The 18032-nt window shown below is 34.5% G+C and overlaps 2 protein-coding genes and 1 long non-coding RNA gene across 3 annotated transcripts; 2 read left to right on the forward strand and 1 right to left on the reverse strand.

Annotated features, from left to right (window-relative positions):
* LOC104725476 (probable leucine-rich repeat receptor-like protein kinase At5g49770) lies at positions 1285 to 7279 on the forward strand. Its single transcript, XM_010444142.2, has 19 exons — positions 1285 to 2702; positions 2787 to 2907; positions 2994 to 3065; positions 3158 to 3232; positions 3320 to 3391; positions 3477 to 3641; positions 3772 to 3846; positions 3932 to 4003; positions 4086 to 4157; positions 4243 to 4311; positions 4432 to 4506; positions 4590 to 4661; positions 4755 to 4889; positions 4973 to 5448; positions 5534 to 5689; positions 5779 to 5915; positions 6005 to 6224; positions 6294 to 6529; positions 6610 to 7279. Exons 1-19 carry the CDS (start codon positions 2615 to 2617, stop codon positions 7081 to 7083), a joined length of 2862 nt encoding a protein of 953 aa, XP_010442444.1. The 5' UTR covers positions 1285 to 2614; the 3' UTR covers positions 7084 to 7279.
* LOC104725478 (probable leucine-rich repeat receptor-like protein kinase At5g49770) lies at positions 10498 to 15721 on the forward strand. The gene is made up of 19 exons (XM_010444144.2): positions 10498 to 10614; positions 10702 to 10825; positions 10933 to 11004; positions 11096 to 11170; positions 11255 to 11326; positions 11426 to 11590; positions 11700 to 11774; positions 11866 to 11937; positions 12032 to 12103; positions 12191 to 12259; positions 12371 to 12448; positions 12554 to 12625; positions 12725 to 12859; positions 12951 to 13438; positions 13534 to 13680; positions 13773 to 13909; positions 13984 to 14203; positions 14806 to 15041; positions 15117 to 15721. The coding sequence occupies exons 1-19, from the start codon at positions 10527 to 10529 to the stop codon at positions 15570 to 15572; spliced, it is 2853 nt and encodes a 950-aa protein (XP_010442446.1). The 5' UTR covers positions 10498 to 10526; the 3' UTR covers positions 15573 to 15721.
* Positions 14705 to 15215, reverse strand: LOC109127694. The gene is made up of 3 exons (XR_002034236.1): positions 15123 to 15215; positions 14880 to 15000; positions 14705 to 14789 (listed from the first exon to the last, which is right to left on the reverse strand). It is a non-coding gene; the product is annotated as an uncharacterized LOC109127694 (long non-coding RNA).

Raw genomic sequence — 18032 nt, forward strand, 5'->3', positions numbered from 1 at the left:
TTTTAAAAAAAAAAAAAAAAAAAAAAGTCATAGAGATCATAGTAGAAAATCTTTAATACTAAAACTATGATTACCGAGCAATAGTAAAGAAACTGATCGGGACTACTTAACATGTCACCAACATTCTAGTTCACCAGTAGTAGGCTCTCCCAAAACACCAAAAAGATCAACAAAATTGAAATAAACAAATCCAAAAAGATTTCTTCACTCTAATTAGTCCAAAATTATCTTCGAGTCCTCAATTTAAACGAAAAAGGATTAAAAGTCGTATAATTTACCTTACATGAAACCCAAAACATGGTGTTAAAATGCCAATTAAAGATTAGAGTAAATTACTCATGTTTAATATGATAGTGGGGTAAAGGCAAGTAGCCCATAAAGAAACCCAACAGAACCAAGGAAATTAAAGTAAAAAAAGCCCAATAAGCCCATATAATTGGGAGAGGCGATCATCGGAGACACCGACAATAGAGAAATCAATTCAGGCGGCGAGGGAGAAGCGATTTCCAGAGAAGATCGGAAGCTATGTCCGGTTACTGTAATCTCAATGTTAGATATATTGTTCCGGTTAATCGGAAACAAAGAAGTCACGTTCTGGAGTTTCACGAAGGAGTTAACCAAATCTTCTAAATAACCGGAATTAATATATCTAATATGCAATGATCAATCCCGATTGTTACACTATCTCGCGTCTTGAGGTCCAAATGCGGAGTTCAGAGTCGAACAGATGTCTCTGCTTCAAATCCAAGTATGAGACTCTTTAAGAAATGCAGGTACCTTCACTCTTCAGACTTTAGATTAATTGATTAGCGTTATACAGAATAGATGTCTCTGTTTCATCCTGGTTAACAGAACAGCTGCCATACATAAACTTTATAACTCCAAACAATAACCCTAATTTATAAATTGCAATCTTCCTTGTGATATTATGCTTGTATAAGACATGTTTAAAATATATTACCCAGGAGTTTTCCACATTTCTTGTTGATCTTTTTTTGAAGTTGTTGAGATCATAGGAATTTCCCATAGGTTTTTAGGGCATTCCGGTATTTAAGACGCTTCCGATTCGATTCGATTCTATTCTATTCTGTGCAATCCATAATTACCAGAAAATTCGGTTTGATCTAGTTTTGATCCGGTTAATTTGGTTAATTTTTAGCTGTTTTCCGAAGTTTTTGGATATCTGTTTTGGTTATTTTTTAGTATGTTTGGACTTCGGATATAACTCCAATGTTTTTTTTTTTGTATTTTAATTATTTTCTGATATTTTATATATTTTTCAGGTTATTTTCAAAAAATTAGTTTGGAACTACAAAAATAGTAAAATACTATTAGCTGAAAGCTGAAACCTACAAATTAAAATTCGTTGTGTCTGTTGACTCGAAGGCCACATAGATTTATTCCAAGTTCCTAACAAATAATTAAGGCATAATGAAACAAACAAATTTGAAGCTTTTAACAAATGTAAATGGTGACCTTATATTCACACGTACTTAACACGTAGAGTATTTATATATGTATCCCCCAAAAAACACGTCATTACGTGAGTGTTCTGTGGACACCAACATTTTCATTCTCTATCAAAGTTAATCGACAAAAACATTATCTTGGCATACATCAAATAGCTTGATCCTACTACCATTATATCCCTGTTTATCAACGTCTCTCCACTTTGACACTTTCTAGTTGTTGTTGTCCTCCTGCTACATTGTACTCTCTTCTTAGTTTACCTTGCTAAAAGGGTTGAGACGTCCTTGTAAGCTACTAGATCCAATTGGGTACACATCTCTGATATTTCTCTCTTAACGGTGGGGGGCCATCAACTTTATACATTTGTGGTTTTACATTACCCACTAGATTATTCAATGATTAATTTAAGAGTAACTGGTCAATCTTTCATCAAATCATCATTGTTGCCATTAGGATTAGTATATCAAGTTGGTAAATGCTTGTGCTCCATATAGGCAACGACCGTCAACCATGACTTTATCTACTCTACTGTTGGTTGTTATAAAAAACATATCACTTCTCATAGTCGATGACCACAACTCTCTCTTCTTTTATGAGATCAAACTTTTTAGGGTCAACAAATCATATCTTATTCTTATGTTTTTGAAGTTTTTAGATATATACTAGTATATGTTTTGTGATTGTATTGAAATCAATAATGAGTATATTTAATACAGTGAAATAAATAAAGGTCCCACAATAGTTTCGCATCAAGACAACTCATATGTGTTTTTAAATGTATTGTTTCATAATTTGTTCCTTCCCATTACACTATTGACAAATCCATGTACCAAACCTAAACCTTGTGTCTTTAAAATCCCATTATCAGCTGTTTCTGAGTTGACCAAGTTTTTTTGTTTATGGTCCTCTCCCTCTTTTCTTGTTTTTATATACTTTTTTCACTCGATTGGTTCAAAGTCTTCTTTCTTCTCCTTCCTTTTTGTTAACATTATTGTCTACATGTTTTGAGAGCGAGGTTGTCAATATTTTTTAAGAGATTACTCAAACCTTTGTGTAGACCACATGCTTTCTTCTTAAGATAATTTTTGAGGTACAATCAGAAAAAACAGAGGAAGAGGTAAGAGGATCTTTGTGGGTTTTGAAGATGAGTTCAAGAACTGGAGCGTTTATGCTCCTGATCTTGCTTTTCTTCCACATTTGTTCTGTATCTGCGCTCACAAATACTTTAGACTGTAAGTTTATGTATATATATATATATATATATATATGCAGATACAAGCAGCATAATTTTTCCTAATGGTTTTCATATGGTGCAGCTTCTGCTTTAAGTGGCCTGAAGAGCGAATGGACCAGTTCTCCTGATGGTTGGGAAGGCTCTGATCCTTGTGGAACCAATTGGGTTGGGATTAAATGTCGAAATGACCGCGTCATTTCAATGTAAGAAACTCGATTTCTTTTGGTTTGTTTGGCTTCTTCCAATAGTCCTTGCCGACCTTTAAGCGTTGTGTTGGTGCTTATTGCAGATCACTAGGTAATCTTAACCTGGAAGCAAAGCTTCCTGCTGATATATCTTTCTTGTCTGAATTGGAGATCTTGTATGTCTTTCTTCTACTTTCTATTTTTTTTCTTTCCCTTTCACATTAAAAATGATTTTTGTTCTCTCATCTTATGATCCAATCTTTTGTAGGGATTTGTCATACAATACTGGATTGTCCGGACCACTTCCACCAAATATCGGCAACCTTAAGAACTTGAAGAGCTTGTAAGGAAACACAATATCGTGAGATCTCTAGTACAACTTATATACACATCTCCTTGTCTTATCTACTAACTCCCTTTTACTCTCCAGGATTCTTGTGGGATGTAGTTTCAGTGGTGAAATCCCTGAGTCCATTGGTTCTCTAAAAGAACTTATATATCTGTAAGATTTTGTTTATAAGCAGTCTCCTAGCTATCAATTGCATTTTCTTAACCCATTAGTATTAATTCGTGTTTCCTCCATACAGCTCCCTGAATTTGAATAAGTTTAGTGGAACGATTCCGGCTTCCATAGGACGGTTATCGAAACTATATTGGTTCGATATAGCTGACAATCAGATCGAGGGAGAGCTTCCAGTTTCTAATGGGACTTCTTCACCTGGACTTGACATGCTTCTTGCAACTAAGCATTTGTACTATATATATATATATATATTTTTTTTTGGTCAAAAGCATTTGTACTATATATATTTCCCAATTCTTTCCTTTTCGAGTATTATAACCACTCCTTTAATATACTAATTGTTCACTTTCCTCTTGTAGTCATTTTGGGAAAAACAAATTGTCGGGAAAGATCCCAAAAGAACTTTTCAGCTCAAACATGACTTTGATACATGTGTAAGCCTTCATACTAGATACAAAACAGAGAGATTGAGAGTAGTAACTAGTAAAGTGACTGCATTGTTTGTTGTTTTATCGATAGACTCTTGGATGGAAACCAATTCACAGGCGAAATCCCTGAGAGCCTTGGCCTCGTTAACACGTTGACCGTGTTGTAAGTAGTAAAAGATTTGTTATTATTATTTTTTTTAATCATCTTTCGTTCCTTAATCTCTTGTGTTTTTTCTTTCTTTCAGACGCCTTGATAGGAACAGACTAGTTGGAGAGATTCCTTCAAGTCTTAATAATCTTACAAGTCTAAACGAACTGTAAGTGAGCAACTAAAGATTTGTTATGTATTTGTAAGATATAAGTGAAAAGAGGTAAACGAGTTTGTAGTTGAATGTATTCCAGGTACTTGGCCAACAACAAATTTACTGGTAGTCTTCCAAATTTAACCGCCTTGACCAATCTCTACACATTGTAAGTTTTTTTTATATTTCTCTTCCTTTTTTTGCTGCTCAATCTACCATCACTAGTTACCCTTCTCAAAACCTTCAAACTTTATCAATCTAATCCCATGATGTGACTGTAATGTAACAGGGATGTAAGCAATAACACTTTGGATTTCTCACCCATTCCTTCATGGATCTCCTCACTACGCTCCCTGTCAACATTGTATGAGCCTTCCTTTCTCTCTTTATCTCTTTTTGATCTCTATTTGTATACTTACTAAGAACAAAGGGTCTTCTCCTTTGCAGAAGGATGGAAGGGATCCAACTCACAGGTCCAATACCAAGTTTTCTCTTCAGTGCTACTCAGTTGCAAACTGCGTGAGTCAACACACAATTCTTGAAATTGGTCATCAACTTAAGTTATGAAAACTGTACTGATTGGGATGCCTTACTTTTTTTTTTTACGTGCAGTATCCTAAAACGTAATCAGATAAATGAAACATTGGACTTTGGTACCAACTTTAGCAACCAGTTGGAGTTTGTGGATTTACAATACAATGACATATCTGAGTATATACAACCAACTAAGAAAGAACTTCAAGTAATGTATGTATCCTTGTTACAAAACCAAAATGACTTGTTTTTTTTTCTCAACCTATTACTAACTATGTCAGTTGATATATTCACAGATTAGCAAATAACCCAGTGTGCCTAGAGGCTGGAAACGGACCGAGTTACTGCTCAGCAATCCAACACAATACCTCTTTCTCTACACTCCCAACAAACTGTTCTCCCTGTGAACAGGGCATGGAAGCGAGTACCACGTGCCGCTGTGCACATCCATTCATGGGAACACTCTACTTCAGGTCTCCTTCATTTTCAGGGTTGTTCAACTCAACCAACTTCTTAACCCTACAGAAGGCAATCACGGATTTCTTTAAGAAGTTCAATTATCCTGTAGACTCAGTGGGTGTCCGGAACATTAGAGAGAATGAAACTGATCATCAGCTTCTTATAGATCTCCTGGTGTTTCCACTAGGCAGAGACAGTTTTAATCAGACAGGAATGTCACTTGTTGGTTTTGCGTTTAGTAACCAGACTTATAAGCCTCCTCCTATATTTGGCCCTTACATTTTCAAAGCTGCTCTGTACAAGAAGTTCTCTGGTATGATGAAACTGATCTTACACAATCAAAAAGATTTAATATTGGTTCCATATAAGTTCATTTGCTCTGCTTTGTTTTGCCACAGATGTAGAAGAAGGTTCCAAGTCAGCAAACATGGGCATTATCATTGGAGCAGTAGTTGGTGCTATTGTTCTTCTACTGTTGTTAACAATAGCTGGGGTTTACGCTCTCAGGCAGAAAAAGAGAGCAGAGAGAGCAACCGATCAAAATAATCCTTTCGGTATGACGAAAACGTTTACTAAGCTACTTACCAAAGCCTCGTCCCTTTACTGGAACCATCCTGACAGCTTTTTCTTTTGCATGTTGCAGCCAAGTGGGATACAAGTAAGAGCAGTATTGGTGCTCCACAGCTAATGGGAGCAAAAGCCTATACGTTTGAAGAGCTGAAGAAATGTACAGACAACTTTTCAGAGGCAAATGATGTTGGGGGTGGAGGTTATGGAAAGGTTTGTTATGTCTTAAGATATGACCTCAATTAAAAAGTAGCAATGAACTAAGTTGAAATTCTGATCCCAAAAATATGATGGTGAAACAGGTGTACAGAGGTATTCTTCCAAATGGACAACTCATAGCAATCAAAAGAGCTCAACAAGGATCTTTGCAAGGAGGGTTGGAGTTCAAAACTGAGATTGAGCTTCTTTCAAGGGTCCATCATAAGAATGTTGTCAGACTCTTGGGATTCTGCTTTGATAGAAGTGAACAAATGCTTGTCTACGAGTACATTTCAAATGGGTCTCTTAAAGACAGTCTCTCAGGTTCAAAACTCTATTTTTCTCTGAAGATTTATTGATAGTTCTTGGATGCTGAATATGTTAGTAATGCAGGAAAGAGTGGGATTAGATTGGATTGGACAAGAAGGCTTAAAATAGCACTAGGTTCAGGCAAGGGCTTGGCTTATCTTCATGAGCTTGCTGATCCTCCAATTATACATAGAGACATCAAATCAAATAACATATTACTTGATGAAAATCTTACTGCAAAGGTTGCTGATTTTGGCCTTTCCAAACTTGTGGGAGACCCTGAGAAAACTCATGTGACAACACAAGTGAAAGGAACCATGGTGAATATAGAATAAATCATCCTCCTTTCTCTGTNTTATTTTTCTCATCAGATACATTTTTGACTCGTATATGGGATCAGGGATACTTAGATCCGGAATACTACATGACAAATCAACTGACGGAGAAGAGTGATGTATATGGTTTTGGTGTGGTGATGCTCGAGCTATTAACTGGTAGAAGTCCAATAGAGAGAGGCAAATATGTGGTGAGAGAGGTGAAGACGAAGATGAATACATCGAGGAATTTGTATGACCTGCAAGAATTGCTGGACACAACGATCATAGCAAGTAGTGGGAATCTGAAAGGGTTCGAGAAGTATGTTGATCTGGCTCTGAGATGTGTGGAGGAGGAAGGAGTTAATAGGCCATCAATGGGTGAGGTTGTGAAAGAGATTGAGAATATAATGCAGCTTGCGGGATTAAATCCTAACGCAGATTCAGCAACAAGTTCAAGAACGTACGAGGACGCAATCAAAGGATCAGGTGATCCTTATGGCAGTGAATCGTTTCAGTACAGTGGGAATTTCCCAGCTTCAAAGCTTGAGCCCCAATGATTGATTGTCTTCCTTTTTTTTTTTTTTGGAAAGTGACTTCATATTGAAATGCCTTATGAATGTGAACTAGCATGATTTGATGTGCTGTTATGTGGTCACTGTTTATAAAGCAGAGGAATGGAGCCAAGCTCAGAAGAACCCACCAGATCTTTTGTAATATATATATTTTTTGTCAAACGATCTTTGGTAATATAAACACCAGTTTTCAAACATAAGAAAAGTAAGTCCTATGTGTAATATATATATATATATATTAATTCTTGTTGAGAACTTTATTAGATTTGTTTCATACAGAACACACAATTTGGTTCCAATACTTCAACATTTTTGTAAGGGAAGATGTTAATAAACTACAAAAGAATCAAAAGAGTAGAAGAAACATACGTAGAGGTTCTCTTATGTAAACTAGAACAACCAAAACCAACGAACTGAATCTTTTAGACTGACTTAGAAAATATTAATAGAACTATTTCAGTTTTAAATTTATAAAACAACTGGTATGGTATTATTGCTTTTTGTAGTACGTAGAATATAGTTTGGTAGTGAGCTTTTTCACCTTAAAGACAACTCTTGGTCAGATTAAAATAAAACAAAATAAAGATACAGATTCTATAATAAAAAAAACAATAATCAAGATTTTATCAACAAAAAAAAATCAATAATCAAGATTTTGGGTTAGCAACCTAGCATACACCATCCTATCAAACCGTTACAAGACCCAGGGTGAATTATGGTTGTAGATCTTGTAGCTAGTGCCCACATAACTATGTTTTGGGTTCCTTGGTGATTGTTTCACTTGCTTTGTTCCTCAAGTTCATGATTGGCCTTTGAACCAAGCGTCCGATTTTTTTTTTCTAATCCTCTTCACTAGAAGAAAACAATCAATTTGCGAGGGAAGATTTCTTAGCAACTCCCTCGCAAATAGCCTATAGCGAGAGATTTGCGAAAAACAACAATCCCTCGCAATTTGCTTCTCGCAAATTTTAAAATCTCGTAAATCCCTCGCAAAATTTACGAGAAAACTTTTCCACAGCATATCTCTCGCAAAATTTGACTAGTAAATCTCTCGAAGTTATTACTATACATTTGCCACAATTTTAAAAATAATTATGTTTTTGTTTTTGATTGAAAATAAATTATTTTTTTGCTGCAGATTTGCGAGGGAGCATAAATTTTTTTATAAAAAAAAGTAATTAAAATTTTTTACGAAAATTATATAATGTATTTAAAATTTAATAATTTTAACAAAATAAATGACAATAATTTTTTTATTCAACAAATAGTGATTTTTTATTAAAAATAGAAAAATAAAATACATGTGTATATGATAAATGACAATACTTTTATTTATCTAACAAATAATGATTTAAAAAAAATACATGTGTATATATACATATATATGTATTGTATCGATGACGTGATTTGCGACGGAGAGGGTGAATAGCGGAAGATATGATGGCGAAGCTCTGGGAACAAGTCGGCGGAGGAGAGCGTGAGGGAGATCAGGAATGTGGTGGCAGAGAGAAGACACAACAATGGAGGATATCAGATGTGTTGGCTGATAATATGAGATGCGACGACGGAGGATATCAGATGCGACGGTGGTAAACAAACCTTTGAGATGTAGTGGTGGTGAACGATGGCGAGACTTTCGAGCTATGGTGGTGGTGAACAGCGTAAGCTTCAAGATTTGCTGTGGTGAACAACGGCGGAACCCTTCGAGATGTGGTGGTGTTGAACTGCCGAAGGCTGTAGATGGAACTTAGAGATTTGAGGAAAGAGAAGGGATAATGGCGAATGGGTTAATTGATTTAGGGTTATGTGTCCAAGTTAAAGAGATCTGGGGAGGAGATTTCGTTTTTTGAATAAACGAGACCAGGAGAGGAGAAGAAGAAGAAGAGAAAAAGAAGGTGTAGGGTTTACAAAGAAAAAAACAAGAAAAAAGAAAGAGAAGATTTGGTACGTTGGATCTAAACTTATCAAAAGTGGAAGATGTCACTAAAGTGTAATCCTTGTCATTATATATTAGCCAATGAAAAATTTTCTCTTTTTAAAATTAATAAAACTCATAATTATTTTTAAATATTATTAATACTTCAGTTTGTTTTAGAAAAAGGAAATAATCCAATAATTATCATAATTTGTGCTAGAATTTTTTAAATACGTAGACTTGTATATAAAAGAAAATTTTCAATGTTTAACATGTTTTGGAAGTCAATATCGAAATTGTATTTTATTGGTTTAAGAAATCTTACGAGAGAATTGCAATGGATGTGCGAAGAATATTAATTTTCTTGCGAATATCTCGTATATCCCTTGCAAATTTGCAGCGGATTTGTAAGGATGCTATCTCTCGCAAATTTACGATGAATTTGCTATAAACGCGACAGCTCTAATAAATTTCTCGCAATTCTATTGCAAATTTGCGAGGGATTATATCCTTCGCAAATGTTCCTAACAAATTGATTGTTTTTTTGTAGTGCTTTCTCGAGCCATATTCCACTAGACCACTACTGTAGCATTCTCCACCAGTTCCACTACGTATCGATATTATTTACTAAGCGTTGGTTGCGGATATGCAACCACAATCTTCTTTGAAATTTGCGTTACATCTCTTCAGTGTCTAGGTTCTTCGTAGACAAAATATCCCTATGGAAAAATACTTCCTTGCAAATTTAGTCCCATTCTAGTATACCTTATAATAATCCATCCCACAAAAATGTGTGCCTTGCCTGACATGTGGTGTACTTGTCGATATATCATTAAACCATCAGCATCACTGTTGTTGCTATTAGTATATGTTTTTAATCTCAAGTTGGTAAATGCTTGTGCTGATTTTTTCTCATGACCACGACTTTATTGCATGTTGTTGTTAAAAAAAAAAAAAACTATATCACTGCATAGTCGCTGACCATTACTCTACATTTCAGGAATATAATCTCTCTTTTCTTGAGTAGAAACGTTCTTGGGAAAACAAATAATATCTAGCTGACTTTTTCCATTTTTGCGGAAACAATTAAAAATATGAAGTAGTTTAGTTAAGTTTTGTGACATATTTGATTTATGCGTTTATAATGTAATAAAATGAGATAAGAGCGAGTAACGAATACTGGTGTTTTGTCACAAGTCCTTGTTTCATAATTTGTTCCTTCACATAAACCTATTGACAATTCAAATTTCTTTTTTTTTTTTTTTTTTTTTCCAATGGACAACCCCTTTGAACCCTTCTTCCACAATAGGAGTATTATGTATTTTAAGTTGAACCATTAGTTTATATTATATTGTCCACTGTCTATTTGTTTGCTTTATTTTTCTTCACTTAAATTGTTCAAAGTCTTCTCTTTATATAGCCTAAAATATACTTTCTAGAGTTCGTTATAACTTGTGCAGACCACATGCTTTCTTCTTGAATTATTTGTGATACAATCATTGTGTGTCTTAAGATGAGTTCAAGAATCGGATTATTTAAGCTCTTGATCTTGCTTGTCGTCCAAGTTTGTTCTGTTTCTGCAATCACAGACGGTTCTGATTGTAAGTATAATGATGAACAGAGTTTTTTTTTAACAAAAGAATTTTTCAATTTTTTATTTTTTTTTGATATTGTCAATGTTGGTGCAGCTTCTGCTTTACAAGTCCTGAAGAGTGAATGGACTGCGCTATCCAAGAGTTGGAAAGGTTCTGATCCTTGTGGAAATCATTGGGTTGGAATTACATGTAACAACAATAATCGCGTTGTTTCAATGTACGTACGACCTTGTTTATTTTCTATGTTTATTCATATGATATGATGTTTCCTTCTTCAACATAATCCTCTAGAAACTTTAACGTTGTGTTGTTTCCTTGTTGCAGAATGTTAAGCAACCTTAACTTGAAAGGAAACCTTCCTGCCGATATCTCGACGTTGTCTGAATTGGAGATCTTGTATGTCTTTTCTTCTTCCTTTTTTTTTTTTTTTTTAATATATTTACATAGTTAATGGATTTGTTCTCATCTGTTGATCCAATCTTTGTAGAGATTTGTCTTACAATACTGGATTGTCTGGAGCGCTTCCATCAAGTATCGGTAACCTTAAGCACTTGAAGAGATTGTAAGGAAACCCAATGTCGCTAGACCTCTAGTACAAATTTTATATATCTCCTCATATTTTAACTAAACTCTTTTTACCCTCCAGGATCCTTATGGGATGTGGTTTCAGTGGTCAAATCCCTGAGTCCATTGGATCTGTAGAAAAACTAACAACACTGTAAGATTTTGTTGCTCCCTATATATTTTTTATAAACAGTCTCAATTGCAGTCTCTCTAAATCCATTAACTAATATTTATTTGTCTTTTCTCCATATAGCTCCCTAAATTCTAACCACTTTAGTGGAACAATTCCGGCTTCCATTGGACGGTTATCGGAACTCTATTGGTTTGATATAACTGACAATCAGATTGAAGGAAAGATTCCGGTTTCTGATGGGATTTCTTTACCTGGACTTGATATGCTTCATCAAGCTAAGCATTTGTAATCCCAATTCTTTCCATTTCCTTTTATATAATTGTATATAACACTTTTTTATTTATTTATTATAATAATGAAATTAGTCTGAGTATCCTTTTACTTTTACTTGCAGTCATTTTGGAAATAACAAGCTTTCGGATAGTATCCCAGAGAAGCTCTTCAGCTCAAACATGACTTTGATACATGTGTAAGTTCCATAGTATATATGAAAGATGAGTGAGATTTGTGATTAGTAACTTAATAAGTGAACTAACTATTGCTTCTTGTTTTATTGATAGGCTATTTGATGATAACCAGTTCACGGGTAAAATACCGGACAGCCTCAGCCTCGTTAAAACGCTAACGGTGTTGTAAGTAGTAAAACAGAGCTTTTTTCGAGTTGTTTTTTTTTTTTCCAAACTTGTTGACAAAAATATCTCTCAAGTGCTCTTTTCTCTATTACAGACGACTTAATAGAAATAAACTGTCTGAAGAAATTCCTTCAAGTCTTAATAATCTCACAGATCTTCAAGAACTGTAAGTGAGCAACTAAAGATGTTTTGTAGATACTAAAGATGCAAAGAAGAAGTAAAATAGTCTTTTTGTATTTGAATCCATTTCCAGGTACTTGTCCGACAATAGATTGACAGGTACTCTTCCAAATTTAACCAGCTTAACAAGTCTCTACACATTGTAAGTTTCCATATTTTTCACTCCTCTTTTCTTGCTCAAATTTTTCATAGAAAAAACCATAACTATTAATAAATCTAATGCCATGATCATGTGATTTTTCTGTAATAACAGAGATGTGAGCAATAATGAAAAGATGACATTATCACTCATTCCATCATGGATCCCTTCATTACGCAATTTGGCAACATTGTATGATCCATTTCTCTCTGTCTTAATAAAATATACATATTTGTATATCGATAAATATATTCATGTGTATGCTTAATAAAAGCAAATGGTTTACCTAATCTGCAGAAGGATGGAAGGGATCCAACTTGACGGTCCAATACCAACCTCCCTCTTTAGCCCTGCTCAATTGCAGACAGTGTGAGTCATCAAATATGACATGAAAGTTTGATTGGGAAGTCAAGTACTCAAAGTTGTAAAATCTGGTCTGATTGGGGAATGGTTTTTCTTAAACTGCAGTTACTTAAAGCGCAATCATATAAACGCAACATTGGACTTTGGTACCAACTATAGCAAACAGTTGGAGTTTGTGGATCTACGAAACAACGACATAAGTGCTTATAGTCCAGCAGCTAATAACCGCATCCAAGTCCTGTATGTTCATCTTCGTCGTCAAAAATTCATTTTATTTTTAATAACATTTTCAGTCACTTACTTATGTTTGTTGATATATATATATCCACAGGTTGGCAGAGAATGAAGTGTGTGAAGATGAGGCGAACCGACTTAGTGTCTACTGCAGTGGAGACCAAAAAAATTCCTCATTTTCTACCCTCCCAACAAACTGTCGTCGTGACTGTGATAAGGGCAGGAAAGCAAGTCCCTCTACGTGCCGCTGTGCATATCCATTCACAGGAACATTAACCTTCAGGTCTCCTTCCTTCTCAGGGTATTCCAACAACAGCAACTTCCAATCCCTCCAGCAAAGTTTAGAGGAGTTCTTGAAGGATCCCATTTATCTGGGAGCCTCTGTGGCCATCAGTAACATACGAGAGACTCCACTTGATTACCATCTTTTAATAGAACTCTTGGTCTTTCCATTCGAAAATGAGAGGTTTACTGATTCGGGAATGTCACTTGTTGGTTTTGCGTTTAGCAACCAGACTTATAAGCCTCCTCCCGTATTTGGCCCTTATGTTTTTAACGCCAATCCTTACAGTACTTCATTCTATGGTATGATGAAACTGGTCACACACAAACAAAACATATATTGGTTTAATATGACTCGTTTGCTCTGTCTTGTTTTGTTTTTTTTTCCACATATACAGGAGGTTCAGTGTCAGTAAACAAGGGCATTATAATCGGAGTAGTAGTTGCTGTTGTCGTTCTTCTGTTGTTGTTGATTATAGCTGGGATCTACGCTCTTAGACAGAAGAAGAGAGCTGAGAAAGCAACTGACCAAATTAATCCTTTTGGTGAGAAGAAATGGTTTACGTGCACTACAAGAAAAGACTCCTCTCTTTTCTCTAATGGAAAATTCTGACAGCTTCTCTTTTGTATGTTGTAGCCAAGTGGGATATGGGTAAAAACAATACTGATGCTCCACAACTAATGGGAGCAAAGGCCTTTACTTTTGAAGAGCTGAGCAAATGTACTAACAAGTTTTCAGAGGCAAATGATGTTGGGGGTGGAGGTTATGGACAGGTTTGTGTCTTTGATCAAAAAGAAACAGTGACATTAGTTGAAATTATGATCCTAATATGATGATGTTGGAAAAGGTGTACAAAGGGGTTCTTCCTTCTGGGCAACTCATAGCAATCAAAAGAGCTCAACAAGGATCTATGCAAGGAGGGTTAGAGTTTAAAACTGAGATTGAGCTTCTTTCAAGGGTCCATCACAAAAATGTTGTCAAGCTCTTGGGCTTCTGTTTTGATCAAAGCGAACAAATGCTCGTATACGAGTACATACCCAATGGCTCTCTTAGAGATGCTCTATCAGGTAAATATCAAATATTTCTTCTTTTAGTTAGTTCTTTGGTGCTGATGAACCTAAAAAAAATTGTAGGAAAGAATGGGATTAAACTGGATTGGACAAGAAGGCTCAAAATAGCACTTGGCTCAGGGAAGGGTTTAGCTTACCTTCATGAGCTTGCTGATCCTCCAATTATACACAGAGACGTCAAATCAAATAACATATTACTTANAGAGGCAAATGATGTTGGGGGTGGAGGTTATGGACAGGTTTGTGTCTTTGATCAAAAAGAAACAGTGACATTAGTTGAAATTATGATCCTAATATGATGATGTTGGAAAAGGTGTACAAAGGGGTTCTTCCTTCTGGGCAACTCATAGCAATCAAAAGAGCTCAACAAGGATCTATGCAAGGAGGGTTAGAGTTTAAAACTGAGATTGAGCTTCTTTCAAGGGTCCATCACAAAAATGTTGTCAAGCTCTTGGGCTTCTGTTTTGATCAAAGCGAACAAATGCTCGTATACGAGTACATACCCAATGGCTCTCTTAGAGATGCTCTATCAGGTAAATATCAAATATTTCTTCTTTTAGTTAGTTCTTTGGTGCTGATGAACCTAAAAAAAATTGTAGGAAAGAATGGGATTAAGCTGGATTGGACAAGAAGGCTCAAAATAGCACTTGGCTCAGGGAAGGGTTTAGCTTACCTTCATGAGCTTGCTGATCCTCCAATTATACACAGAGACGTCAAATCAAATAACATATTACTTAATGAACATCTAACCGCAAAAGTTGCCGATTTCGGCCTTTCCAAACTTGTGGGAGACCCTGAAAAAGCTCACGTAACAACACAAGTGAAAGGAACCATGGTGAGTAAAGTATCAATCATTAAATATATGAATTCTATAAACAATAAAAATAACTCACAGAATATTTAAAATTAGGGTTACCTGGATCCTGAGTACTACATGACGAATCAACTGACTGAGAAGAGCGATGTGTATGGGTTTGGTGTAGTGATGCTTGAGCTATTAACCGGTAAAAGTCCTATAGATAGAGGCAGCTACGTTGTGAAAGAGGTGAAGAAGAAGATGGATAAATCGAGGACTTTATACGACTTGCAAGAATTGCTGGACACCACGATCATCGCAAACAGCGGGAATATAAAAGGGTTCGAGAAGTACGTCGATGTAGCCTTGAGATGCGTGGAGGCAGAGGGATTTGATAGGCCATCGATGAGTGAGGTGGTGCAAGAACTAGAGAGCATAGTGCGGCTTGCGGGATTAAACCCTAACGCGGATTCAGCAACATACGAGGAAGCATCCGGTGATCCTTATGGAAGGGATTCGTTTGAGTACACTGGAATCTTCCCAGCTTCAAAACCCGAACGCATGGTTTAATATATGTCTTTTCTTCCACTGTTTTTTGTTTTCTTTCTTGTTTTGGCAATTTCGTAAATCGTAAGTGACGTTACACTTGAAATGCCTTGCAAATGTGTACTAACATGATTTGATATGTTGTGTGGTCGCTTATAGGTTTGGTACCTAACATCAACCATAAAATTATAACAACAATTAATATTTTAGTCCAATTCAAACACAAAAGATACCAATGTCAATCTCTCTCATACACTTAAAACCTTTTGTACGAAATAACAAAAGTAGATCAGAACGTATATCTTTCTCTCCAGGGATTGAGGATTGTGTTGCTAATAACGACTTCTTCAATTCTTTTACTTAATAACATGGGTTTTAACCCTGCAAGTAGCTAGTTTTTGCAATTTTAACTCAAAAAAATGCAAGTCAATACGCAATATAACCTATCGTCATAACTGTCAAAACTGTAAAATATTATTTATAAAATAATATATTAAATTGAAGCCTTAACGATAAGGAGTCTAATTCACATTTAAAATTTTAAAACTCTAAAGGTTTGTAAGTTACATATAAAGGTTATATCGCGTATCATTTTTGCTTTCATAAGATCCATCTTCATTTTTGGCAAATGGGGTAAAGTTACAAAAATAGCGATTTGAAGGGTTATTTTTGTTGAAAACTTTTAATAAAACTATTTATTTCATTCATAATAAGTGGACAGTTGACGTGAATATTATTAAAACAACACACACTATCATCTAAAAGACTTAAACTAACTTAACTTTTCACTACTTGAGATGAAAAAGTTGAAAAATTATTCAACTCATTCATTTAAAAATAATAACACTTTACTATATAATGATCCCTAAAAATATTCAATATTCGAAAGCTAGTTCAAATTATTAAAAATGCTAATATCCCACTGCCACTCTGACATTTTTTTGTTTTATGAACAAAAAAAAGATGGTAAAATATATTTTGAATTAAAGTAATACATTCTATGCACATAGTATGTGTATGAAATGTCAAATTGTTGTGAATGAATTTTACTGTAAATTTAGTATAAACATATATATATCTTTAAACCTATAGCTTTTCTCGAGTTTGCAAACAGGTCTCCCTAATTTCTTAATCAATATTACAAAGTTAAAACAAAGAAAACTATAATTAACAGTAGATATTTTATCTTACGATTATCTATTTCCATGTATATCCAGGAGAATGAACTACCATAAATTTATTTAAAACGGGACTGTTACGTAAATCTCACTTATCCATATTGGAAAATAAACACGGGAGCAATATTCAGTTAGCTAAGGTTTTTAATAACGGGATTTTTAAGAAAAAGAATCATTTTTAATAACGGGATTCTTAAGAAAAAGAATCATTTGTTGATTTTACCACTTTTTCAATAGTTTGTAAATTTTACCACTTTCTAAATTACAAAAATTTGATTTAACATGCGTTTTATTTGTTATGTTTGGGTTTAGTCAGTTCTATTTATTCTTAGGGTTTAGTATTTGATATTAAGTACGTATTGTATTAAAAAAAATGAAAAATACGTATTTTTTTCTTCTTAAAAATAGTAAAATCCACAAATTATTCAAAAAATGGTATATCCAAAAAACTTTTTCAGAAAATGGCTTTTTTAACAAGAAGCCCTAAGAAAATTCCATAAGTTTCGAAGGCATATATTTTGAATATGCCATTTTTGCTAAAAGCTTATGGAGCCATTTTTGAACACTTAAAAAAGTCTATGTTTACAATTTTTATAACAAAGACTAAACTCTAGGAACAAATATAGGTTAATCACATGTTGAATTGTTTTTTGTAACCTAAAAAATTGCAAATCTGTAAGAATTTAGATAAAATGATAAAAATCCATAAATACCATTACCATCACAAAAAATGGCAAATCCATAATTGATTCTTTTAATAACAGCTCAATGTTGCTTTTTCTTCTCCCAATTTCTGAATTTCACATACGATACCTATTTAAATATGTAAGAACACATAATAGCCGATTCAAAAGACAATGAATAATAAATACTTATGTACTGATGGAACACATACTGACGTGCTCTGTCTTGTGGAAATCAATTACACTTTTTACTGATGTCAGGTAGTTATGTATTAATACATGGACTAGTGAATTGCAGCTAGAATGGTGCAAATTAAGTTTGTGGGAAGTTACGAACGTCCGTTTTCCTTTTGACGATTTGTCCTTTCTTTTAATAGTCACTTTCAATTTATTAAGTCAAATCGAGGGAACATTTTCTAATAACTTACTGTTTTGGAATAACCTTCTTTCAATTTATTCTAGCTATAGTTTGACGTTAGAACTAAAGATTGGAACGACAATGAGCAGACTAATAATGAGGTATCACTTTGAAATTTAATGATTTGAATAATGTGACGACTCTTTTAATTAATTATTGGTTTTAACCATTGTTCTTGAGTCTTTTTTAGAGTCAAAGAATGTTT

Source organism: Camelina sativa, chromosome 11 (genome assembly GCF_000633955.1).
Source record: "Camelina sativa cultivar DH55 chromosome 11, Cs, whole genome shotgun sequence".
Classification (NCBI taxonomy): domain Eukaryota; kingdom Viridiplantae; phylum Streptophyta; class Magnoliopsida; order Brassicales; family Brassicaceae; genus Camelina; species Camelina sativa.

What these genes read in the sequence shown, in the direction of transcription:
- LOC104725476 (XM_010444142.2), top strand. Translation starts at nt 2,615, where the DNA reads ATGAGTTCAAGAACTGGAGCGTTTATGCTCCTGATCTTGCTTTTCTTC. An exon ending in CTTAAGAACTTGAAGAGCTT is followed by an intron (nt 3,233 to 3,319) that starts GTAAGGAAACAC and finishes TTTACTCTCCAG; the next exon opens with GATTCTTGTGGGATGTAGTT. An exon ending in CGATCAAAATAATCCTTTCG is followed by an intron (nt 5,690 to 5,778) that starts GTATGACGAAAA and finishes TGCATGTTGCAG; the next exon opens with CCAAGTGGGATACAAGTAAG.
- LOC104725478 (XM_010444144.2), top strand. Translation starts at nt 10,527, where the DNA reads ATGAGTTCAAGAATCGGATTATTTAAGCTCTTGATCTTGCTTGTCGTC. An exon ending in TTACGCAATTTGGCAACATT is followed by an intron (nt 12,449 to 12,553) that starts GTATGATCCATT and finishes CCTAATCTGCAG; the next exon opens with AAGGATGGAAGGGATCCAAC. An exon ending in GGGGTGGAGGTTATGGACAG is followed by an intron (nt 13,910 to 13,983) that starts GTTTGTGTCTTT and finishes ATGTTGGAAAAG; the next exon opens with GTGTACAAAGGGGTTCTTCC.